We start from the raw sequence: 11,187 nt of genomic DNA, 5'->3' as shown, positions 1-11,187 counted from the left end.
GAGGACTTTTGGAGGAACTTGGTATATCGCAGAGGTCCGTCACTATTCATTGTGATAGCATGAGTGCTATCTATTTGGCGAAGAATCGAGTTTTTCATGCGCGGACGAAGCACATTGACGTTCGTTATCACTTCGTTCGGAATGTTCTTGAAGATGGCGATGTGGAGATTGTGAAGGTCCACACGAAGGATAATCCTGCAGATATGCTCACTAAGGTGGTTCCGAGCAACAAGTTTGATCATTGTCGAAACTTGTTGCATATTCGTGATTGTTGAGGCCGTTGACGGCCATTTGGATGAACTACGGGCGGCTTGATTCCTTGGGCAAGAGGATACGTAGGCAGTCTTTTAGATGCAGCCGGTTTGGATTAATTGATGGGGGTGAGATTGTGTTTGGACTCTCGTTCGGGTTCTTGACTTGTTGTGCATTGAGTTCGTACTAGACACAACAAGTGGGATTTTTCGTTGCTTTGGTGTCGGCTCAGTTTTGAGAAAACTTCACCGAGGTGGAGAATTGTGAGTGTGGGGCCCATCCACCACCTGCGTGAATGTTTCACGTGAACGAAGCCGCGTGAAGACGCGTGACCCAAGGCCCACCCGAATCAAGAATATATATAAGCCTTGTTTTTTTTTAAGGGTTCTGTGCAGGAGGTTAGCGCAAGGTTGGTGCTTGATTTGTTTGGCGGCTGCGGGGTGCAAGAACAGAGCGCGTGCAAGGAGCTTTGGCGGATGAGTATTTTCTTGTGCGAAGGAGATTTTGTGTAGTCCCTTTTAGGGTTTTGTGGATCCCTTTGAGAGAGCTTTGTGAGAGATTTGAGAGTTTTGTGTGAGGGTTTTATTTGTGAGATTCTTGTGTAAACCCTATTTGTATTCTCTCTTCCTCTAATAGTAGATCTCCCCCTCCTTGCCCCGTGGACGTAGACAATTTATCGAACCACGTAAAATTGATTGTACTGCTATTTGTGTGATTTGTAATAGCTTTTAGGTTCCCTTGACGCGCAGTCCTAGAGCTGACGAGAGGAAGAGCTAATATCCCACTTTGATGAGATATTAGGCTTCAGATTCTTATTCCCTTTGAGAAACAAGAATTCTTATTGCGACCTGACTCTCTTGTTGTGCTGCCGAAATTTTCGCTGCGCGCAACATCTCATGGTTCTAATAAGATGTATTCAGAATTGTGATATGAAAATTGTGATATGGAATTGCTCACGTATTTGTTTTGCTCTTCAATTTTGTACAGCAAATATTGTTGGTTATTAGCTGATGACATGGGTGGGTGGGGTTCCAGGAAATCCACGGGACTACTAGTCTCGTGGATTATATTTCTACATTTTCCATAGGACTAGTGGTCACGTTTATTGTGTGCACGTTTTTGTGTACGTCCAGCAAATCAATGAGACTAATAGCACTGTAGATTTTGTTTCTACAGTCCCGTGAACTCTAAATTTTGGAGATTATCTTCTTAAAAGCCCCTCAACTTCACAAATATTGATGTTAGTCAATCATTATCAAATTATTTGCACTTATTTCCTCAAATCCTTTCAAATTTTTTAAAATTACTACATCATACTTAATATTAGTCTATCAAATCTTTAGAGATTTTTGAATTACCCTCCTAAATGTCCATAATTAGTTAAAAGTAGTCACTAAAATCTCTAAATATATTACAAATTACCCCCCTTAAATTTAAAAGTAGACCCCCAAATCTTTAAACAATTTCAATTTCCTCTCTCAAATATTCGTATTTTGAATTTAGTCTCTCAAATGGGTTTATAAAAACTTATATTAGTCTCTCAAATAATTAAAGATTTGAACTTGCTCCCTTAAACGTTCATAATAAATCCCTCAAATCTTTTTAAATTTTTACAAATTACTACCTTATATTTAAAAGTGGATCATATTTCAAAAATTTAGACCCTCAAATGGTGGGTATTCTCACCCAACTTATGTTTGACAAATATTTTATCCTATTTGAGTGGTAAGCACACCATGGTGACCACACCATCGTTTCTTCTATTTTTCGGTTTGAACCAAACACTAGAAAATAAGGGAATCAAATCACACACTAACTACTTTCTTGTTTTTCAGTTTAAACCAAACTAAAGAAAGTGGTGGAAAGTAATTATTCCCCATGTTTCTTTACGAAATAAACACAAGAAACACTCTCCAAAAAGTGAAGGAAAGTGGGTTTTGGAAAGTGAAGGAAAATAACCAAACATCCCCGGAAGGGAAAAGAGAAAAATGGGAAGGAAAAAAAAAAGTTAAACCCCTGCACATTTTTCCCCCGGCTAAAACCATTATGCCTCATAAGCCCGAATATTCCCCATTTTCACAAACCAACCTTTCCGGCATTTATTATTATTATTCATTAACGGGAAAGGAATAATACACCCCCATCACCACGTATACCGCCCCCCACACGCTTTTTTATCTGTATTTACCCCGACCCACCCAATATCCAATATGCACCGAGCCCCAAAATTAGAAGAAATAATGCGAGGTAGTAAACAAAAAATAATAGAAAAATCGTCCTGCTCTGATACTTCAAAACCTTTAAGAAGGGGGGCGGGGGGTTGAAACGGCTACCTTGGGTCGACCAAAGGAGAAGAGAACGATTTAGTGGGCCTTATGGGCGACAGGCTGGGCCGAAAGGGGGGAGGGGCCAGCATCTGAGAGCGAGTGACCATGTCAACCATAGATGGAGTTTGATATGCATGAACAAGACTCGTACTGTGAGTGGAGTCCCCACGAGCAGTTGCCCTCTGCCATGAATGGGAGCTCAGACCCGACAGCACATAAGCCCTTCCCGATGCCTCATACCTTTGCCTGCTCGCCATTCTTTCCTGCATCTCCCTCATCTCCGCATCCAGAGCCACACACAGACCGTCCCCTGACCTTCCTGCTAACGACTCTGAAACTATCCTCCTACGACCCTCCAATATGGAGACAGCCTCGGAAAGCAAACCTCGCTCAGCAGCGGCCCTTGCCTCAGCCATGGCCTCTGCTGCCCGCACTCTGTTCCTCTCCCTGTCCACCTCAATGGACATCATCCTCCTTTCCCCCGCACTTTCTGGCCTCTCTATTCTCACCTCTTCCCCTTGCAAACATACTGATTCCTTGCACGCTGCGTCTTTATAGGAACAATTTACCTTCAGTAACACGGTATCCTCAACAGCAACAACAGCTGGAACACTGATGGAGACTAGAAAATCCCTCTCTTCGTCAGCATACAGATCCCCGACATCTATAGATCCTGTTCGCCCATTCTCCGCAACGCGACTGGCATAGCTGCCTGACTTGATGGGGGCAAGTTGGACTCCAGGATGCACACATTCGACATTGACTCTCAGTTCCTGAACAACCACACTCAGGAGCCCACCAATGCATTGTGCAAAGGCATCTTGAATCACACCCTCGGTCTCTATGAAAGAAAAGGTTCCACCAGTAGTCTCAGAGATGGAATGCATGGCAGCAGAGTCATGATCGGTACCGAAACCAAAGGCATGCACTGGTACATGATGGCCGGTACTGTTGCCAACTTGGATGGATGGAGGAACAAGTGAAGTGTAGTCCGAAGGAGCTCCACTACCACCACCAAATGCCACGGTGTATGTATCTTGTCCATCCGACAGAAGGATAATGCTGCACACTGGATTCTTTTCCTTTCTCTCTTCAATCACCCTGGCGCCCTTCCTCAAGCCTTCTGCAATGTTGGTCCCTCCACTGGACACCAAAGCATTGACGGCTTGCAAGGCTTGCTGCCGCCCAACTTCAGACATTCTACGCAGATGGAAGAGTCGCCGTGCAGTCGACGAGAAGGCAACGACTGATAGCCGATCAGAGGGTCCAAGGTTTTGGATTACAAATCCCATCGCTCGCTTCAGAAGTGCAAGTTTGGTACCAGCCATGCTGCCACTTGTGTCAAGGACAGTGACCAGGTCTATTGGAGCACGAGAGGATTGTGAGGAAGTTGCGTTGTTTGAAGAAATACTTCTGATTGGGATAGTTCCTGTGCTAGCTCGTGGTGCCTTCAGGTGGATGAGCACGGTGAAGTTATCTTCACGAACAGATTTTGAAATGGCCAGAAATTCGGGAAATGCCTTGATATCAAGTGCTTCACCACATCCTTCTTGTTGAGTGTCTCTAGCAGTTTCAGTTTGCAAGTCCACAGGCTCGTCATCATCATAGGTACCCGGTTCTGATGCATGAAAGACATGTGATGGATGATAATGCTGTTGATTTGAAGAGTCAGATCGAGGGACTCGGCGTAAAAGATTCAAATAGTTATCATCCTGGGTCCAGTTAATTGGGTTCACTCGGGATCTGCTATGTGGAAGTTCAAAGGTAAGAGGGCCCTGCAGAGGTATTTCCTTCCATTTGGCCCTGCAAATGGGGCATACTTGGTTGCCATGCTTTACATTAGAGGTAACGCAGTGGAAGTGGAAAGCGTGTGAGCACTCAGCAGTGAAGAGGGCATGTCCTTGGCCTGCTTTCATGTTACCCAAACAAATCGCACATGTCTTCTGCAAGATTAAAAAACAAAAGGTTTCAATGAGGTTCATCAGTACAGACTTAATTGGAACCGAATTAGATTATCCAACAAAGCAAGCTCCATGTACCGTTGCGGAATGGTTTAAAGGACATCGAAGACCCTTTAATAACAATATCAACAAAGACTCTGTGCCAGGTTGTAGATATGCAAGTGTTCTGGGCATAGTGTAAAAAGTAATCTAAGGAAACATAAAATCTAGCAAATGTTGAAGGAAACTTGGGTAATTGTGAATTTGAAAGCCTATAATCTGTTATGCAAAGCAACTGAATGTGACTAATGGAAGACGTGGGTTTTAAGGGTGCTGGTAAATAAGTGTAAAAAGTAATCTAAGGAAACATAAAATCTAGCAAATGTTGAAGGAAACTTGGGTAATTGTGAATTTGAAAGCCGATAACCTGTTATGCAAAGCAACTGAATGTGACTAATGGAAGACTGGGGTTTTAAGGGTGCTGGTAAATAAGTGTAAAAAGTAATCTAAGGAAACATAAAATCTCACACTGTCCATATATCAAACTCACTTCAAGTAACTGATAAAAATAAATTCAGGCATGGTTTGGATCACTGGCATATCAATATTGACCACCAGTGCAGACTGAATTTTAAAAGGAAAAAGAAGACGCTGGTAATTACATTGCAGGTGAAACTACTTGAAATTTTTAAAGTTCTCACTTCCATACAAGTTTTCAATAACGTATTTGATACTGAGGTGTCCATACTTTAACTTTGGTCTGTGGTAAGGAACACAATTTTAAAAATAAAAAAAATTGAATCATTCATTTTACGTTGACATATTAGATCTCACTTGAATTTATAACAGGCAGAAATTCTTATCATGTCTTAATGATATCTAGTCAAAATGTTTCAGTACAACCATATACAGAATCATGTGATAATATGTTATTTTTCACTAAAGACTTTATATTGAAAATATGCAATTTCAACGATCCTATTCTTCCAGGATGTAGATTCTCCTTGTTTCTATTTCTTACTGCACAAGGATTCCAAGCGTACCATAAACTCTTTCCATTTCCGTAGGAGCTGACTTAATAGCTGGAGCCAGTTGACATTGAAATCAAAGAAAACATCACTAAAATACATGTATCCTTACATGCATGTCAATAATGTATTGATTTTATACAACGATCCATGTTTACATATAGAAAATTCCAACCACCGATGTTAAAAAATAACGTTACACTTAATGAAACAATCTTACATCCTGTTAAGAGTTAAAAGAAAAAAATGCAAAAAAGATATGTATCGCATAACATAGGTTATTTTATTTAGTAATTATTTACATATTTTATAAATACAAGCAATTCATAATGGCTTTAATAATTAGAATCATCAAAATTTTCAAACATAACATCAAGATTATCAAATATAAAAATATAGTATCACAATTTCTTAACAAAAGTTTGCCATATATGACAAACAATCATTCCAAAAAACAGAGGAAGAAGCTGGGTTCATCACTATCGAGAGGGGTTGGAGAGGAATAGTGTTAGTGAAATATCAGATACGCTCTGACACCTGTTCTGCGGAATTTGTCCTACCGGATCTTGTGTTAAGCAATGGAAAAAAAAAATCACAACAAATCAAAATTGTAAGAACAAAGAATACCGAGTTTTAACGAGGTTCGGCAACTTGCCTACGTCCTCGGGAGCCACACAAATAATTTCCTTTATATTAAAGAAGATTACAAAGCTTGTAAAGAGCAGATCTCAACTTGAGATCTCTCAAAAGAAGAGCCAACAGAGACTATCTGTTGTTCTAAAAGGCGCGAGTTTTTCCAACTGAAAATCTCCTCTCTCCTCAATAAATCTGCTACAGTAACTCTCTTTAATAACAGAGATTTCACTTGAAATCTCGTGCTCAAAAGATCGGGGAGGAGAAGAAGGCGCTCGAAAAGAACGTCGCCACCCAGCTCTCAAAAAATCGCTCTGAGATTCTTCTCTCATTTCTTCTCGTGCACAGTTCTCCTTTTATAGGAGAACCCTAGGGGCCAGAACAGCTGTTTTCCAATAGCCACAAGTGAATCCCCTTCACCTCCACGTCCGCAGCAGGCGAAGACAGGGGGAGGCAAAATTTCGAGCTCGCCCTCGACGTGTGATCTCGCCTGCAGTAGACCTCGCCTGCAGCACTTCGCGAAATCGCCTGCACGTTGTCGATCTCGCCTGCACGTGAGATCTCGAACTCGCCATCAGCCCCTTCGAATTCCGCCTGCAAGATCCCGCCTGGATCTCGCGTCGACTTCGAACTCGCCAACAGAACATCGGCCTCGCCTGTTCGACTTGCCTGAAGCTCGCCTTGATTTCGCCGCTGACAGGTATGGATCTACACCCATTTCCAACAAATAGGAGCTGAAGGATATGGAGCCGAGGAATTGGAGGATTCATTGAAAGGGGAGGAGCCAAAATGCAAGCTTATCGCAGTGAGGTGGAGAAGAGGGAGAGCTAGGGTTTGTGTTTGGGTTTGTGGAGGAGATGGAGGAGCTAGGGCCTCTCACGATGAGGTGGAGGAGATCCAGGAGGGAGGGGAACGAGCCGAGAAGAGCGGAGGCCAGGTGAAGCTTTATCTCTGTGAAAGGGGGAGGAGATGGAGGTGAGGAGGTAGGGAGATCGCAGCGATCGTTTCCTGCAAATAGAATAGGGGGATCAGGACGATATGGTTTAAGTGATTTGGACGAGGGAGATGCTTCTAAGCATCCGAATCAGAGATGCAATTTAACCCACAATAATTTGTTACATAACGTAACGCAAATCTAACTCAATACAATGCGTTTTTTCTGCGTTAAACGTTGTGTGCGTTAAATACAGTTGTTTCCAACAGTTTTCCACCGCTTGGTCACAAGACATGTTATAATGGGTTATATAACATGTTTCTTTAAAGATTGCTTACCACATGGTAAAAAAGTAGGAAAACACCTATGCTATTCTTGATATCAAGTACTAAATTATTGTTGGTTTATTTGATAATAACATAAATAAATATGCTCTTCAGCTTCCTTTCCCTTGCCTAAAATTGGAAACTTGCTCACAATCATGTTGCTGATCATTTTGGAGATGAATCAGATCACATAAAGCTTAGAAATTAATTGTCTGTTTCTATTCACTAATGCAACGTGCAAATAAGTCAAGAAATTCTGGAATATTGCAACAACCAAACAGTAGTATACCTTTCAACCGGAATATCAAACCAATATAGCCAGTTGCAACACAAGAAAAGAACTCATCATGTCATTTAATTTAGCCAATTAAGATTGTGCTCGTTGCTAGTATACTGTAACACATTGAAGCAATAATAACTATAGAAAAGGCACTTAAAATAACTTTGCTCGCTGGGTCAGGAAAAAAGAAATTTCAACTTCTGCTTATAACCTAACTTGCTGACTTGAGTCAGAAACCAACTTGTAGAAAGAAACGTATATAATCGGCTAGCTGCTGGTTTTTAAAGTTCTAGGATTTCTCAGCCAACAACTTATAGCATATCTAGGATTTCTCAGCCAACAACTTATAGCATATCACTTGCAAGAATATATCACTTAAGCAGAAGTTCTCCCAACTAAAACATTTAGACTGGACTTCTTTTTATTTGGTATGCAGGCTAGCTTTGTTCAATACCAAATAGACTGAAATCTCTAAAAAATTATAAATTGAAATCCCAACACTCAACACAGAGCATAAAATCCATTAGACTAATGGTGTGTTTGGATGGAGGGTAAAGGAGGGAAGGGGAAGGGAAATTTGGATTTAACCTTGTTTGGGAGTTCTATTAGGAGGGTAGAGGAGGGAAATTTTGCACTAAGATCTTACCCATTGGGGTAATGGAGGGGAAGGGAAGGAAAAGTTTTAACTTTCCTTCCCTTCCCTTATGGCCTGTTTGGATGGAGGGTAGAGAGGGGCAAGGGAAGGGAAGGGAAGGGAAATTTCATTTTAAACTTGTTTGGGAGTTTCATTTTGGAGGGTAGAGGAGGGGAATGGAGGGGAAATTTGGCCCAAATTCTTACACCCCAAATTGGGGTGTAATGGAGGGGAAGGGAAGGAAGGGTAAAAATTCCCCTTCCTTCCCCTTCCTTCCCTTCCCTAAGTAAACTCCCAAACACACCGTTAGTGATCTCCCAAACAGGGCATAAACTTCTAACTGCACCTCTTCTGAATGAATTATAACATAGACTAGTAAGACGTAAACTCTCCTAACCCTATCCTCAACTGAAGATAGGATAATTTTAGGGGTTGGCTACAAACTATTTTCTTACTTAGGCAACTTGTCACAAGGATAATCATTGGCCACTAAAAAAAGGAAGATAAGCACTAGCCGCCAAATTCCCCTAAAGCATGAAAGAGGCTGCCGAGCAAAGCAAATAGAATATCTTCTCACATTGGATTAGATTGTTCGAATAAGAGGTACTTAAATTTGATAAATAATAACATGGACTTGTGAGACGTAAGCTAACTGTCCTTGATCCTATCAAAAACTCAAGGTAGAAAAACTTTAGTTAGTGTTTGACTAACTGTTGTTAATTGTTCCCTGCATCCGGTTTGCTCATAGACTAATAATTGCCCACAAAGGAGAAGCATATGAACATAGCAGCCATAATCTCCAAAGGCCTGAAAGAGACTGCCAAATGTGGAGCAAACAGAGAACATTGATTAAAAGTTTAAATCAATAACTCTAGGCGTTGGGTGAGAACTGCAATCAATTTGAGAATTTCAAGCTCAAAATAACCCAGCAAAACATAAAACACTGTGGATGAAACAGCAATGGGTGCTGACTAAAGAAGTGGAAAAGATGAAAAAGGGAGAGATCAAAGTTAAGAAACAGAGAGTTTTTTTTCTTTTGGAAAAAAAAAACTAAAATGGGACTGGTCATCCGGTCCAATTTTGAATAAAACAGCAAGACCCCATCATCGAGTCGTTGGCCCATGATTTGAAACCACAGCTGGAAAGAGCGAAACTGGCCCTCCCAAAAAAAATCATAATGAAAAAAAAACCCAGAAATTGCCTAATTTGCGAAATAAATCAGTAAAGTGCAAACTCACGAGACCATGTATAAGGAGACAACCCATATTCTCTCACATGTCTCGTACCAAATTAAATCAAATAGATAATTATGTCAAATCTACCTAAAATGCTCAGAGTGTTAATTTGCAAGAATTTTCTAAATTAGCGAAATCGCATTTTGAAGTAAAATAGATGCTTCCAGATTTAGAAATATTGATAAAAGTTGACAGCTAATGAAGAAACATGCAACCGCTGAAAACTTCCCAAAAAAATTAAAAATTCCAAAGCGCACAAGGAACCAAGAAAGAGGAAGATCCAAACGTCTAATGATCGATCTCCGCTCCCAAATTTACCGTAACTCTAAAAAAAAAACCAAATCTCCACGCGCTTCCTAATGAAAAATTATGTTTTTACGAAAATAACAAAATTAATTGACGATGAGGAAAAGGAGGGGAAAGGATCGAACCTTGGAAGATCTGCCAACAGATTTGGACATCCTAAGCCCAGACGAAGAAGGAGTTGGAGTCGCCGGCATCAATGCCCGGAAACCGGAGGTCGCCGGAGAACTCGTCGCCGTCGGCGCCCCATCAGATAACCTCCCGGCGGCGCTATCGACGTCGTCGTCGTCCAATGTCCTCGGCACGCTAACGCAGAGATTCAGCCCTAGCGTCGCCTTGGCCTTCCTCCACCTGCTCCCCATCCTCGACGAAATCTTAGGGTTTTGATGAGATCTCAAAGCTGGGTTCCTCCTTTATCAGAGAGAAGAAAAGAAATAAACAAATTAAGGAGTTAGAAAATTCAGGCCTGATTGGGAGCAGTCGTGATATCACTGCCCTAGAAGATTAAGGACCCGCCTATCGCCCTGGCGCAGTTTGTCCTCTCTCCCCTAGCGGTAAAAACCCCCGGAATCGGCCGGCCTCTGCACTCGGGCGTGAGACACAGAGCTTATGCTCAGATGAAAACGGTTGCCCAGTAAAATGTAGCCGAAATTTCTTGGAGGTAAGAGAGTAGAGAAGAGAAGAGAGTTTAGAAAGTGTTCCTCTTCGTTGGTGTGATTCTGAATGAGCTCCAAGCCTCCTTTTATAGGTGATGAAATGTGTAACTCCCGCTGAATCCAAGGGACCGTTACGCACGGTTAATGCTTCCGTTACCCGCATGCAGCCGTTACAAAATGTGTAAAACGTGCAAAAATGAAGGCTTGAGAAGCAAAAGTGTGCGGCTACGGCGTGCGGGCGAGGCGCGGCGTGCGTGCGCGCGCGCGCGCGTGTGTGGTAGAACCGCAAAACCCACAAAACCCAAAACACTATTCAAAGCCCAATAAGGAGAGAACCATTATATACCCTTTACTATTCATCTCATTTTCCGATGTGGGACTATTCACAAAGGCAAAATTGCCTTTTCATGAATAAGCTTCCAACAAAATATGTAGCCCTATAATCCTTGTGGATTCTTGAAAGGCTGCTGCGGTGAAAGTTATACTCTCTGACCCATGTATTATTCAAGTAATCTTTCAAAATCCATATCTCAAAAGAACTATCATTTGGGTTCTCATATTTCGAGAATACAAGCCAAAGCTTCCCTCCAGATTCCTTCAAACATACCAACGACATCTTAGGGCATGTGGGAGAGGGGA

At 41.7% G+C, this 11,187-nt stretch overlaps 1 protein-coding gene across 2 annotated transcripts; it reads right to left on the bottom strand.

Annotated features, from left to right (window-relative positions):
- LOC109826238 lies at positions 2,481–10,321 on the bottom strand. 2 transcript variants are annotated; one of them, XM_020393250.1, is made up of 2 exons: positions 10,021–10,321; positions 2,481–4,522 (listed from the first exon to the last, which is right to left on the bottom strand). In XM_020393250.1, the coding sequence occupies exons 1-2, from the start codon at positions 10,252–10,254 to the stop codon at positions 2,582–2,584; spliced, it is 2,175 nt and encodes a 724-aa protein (XP_020248839.1). In that variant the 5' UTR covers positions 10,255–10,321; the 3' UTR covers positions 2,481–2,581. The 2 variants fall into 2 exon arrangements, with proteins under 2 accessions (XP_020248839.1, XP_020248840.1); XM_020393251.1 differs by lacking the exon at positions 10,021–10,321 and adding an exon at positions 9,066–9,373.

The sequence above is a fragment of the Asparagus officinalis genome, chromosome 10 (genome assembly GCF_001876935.1).
Source record: "Asparagus officinalis chromosome 10, Aspof.V1, whole genome shotgun sequence".
In the NCBI taxonomy this organism is placed as follows: domain Eukaryota; kingdom Viridiplantae; phylum Streptophyta; class Magnoliopsida; order Asparagales; family Asparagaceae; genus Asparagus; species Asparagus officinalis.
Note: the sequence above shows the minus strand (reverse complement) of the source record. Positions and strands in the feature narration are given on the sequence as shown.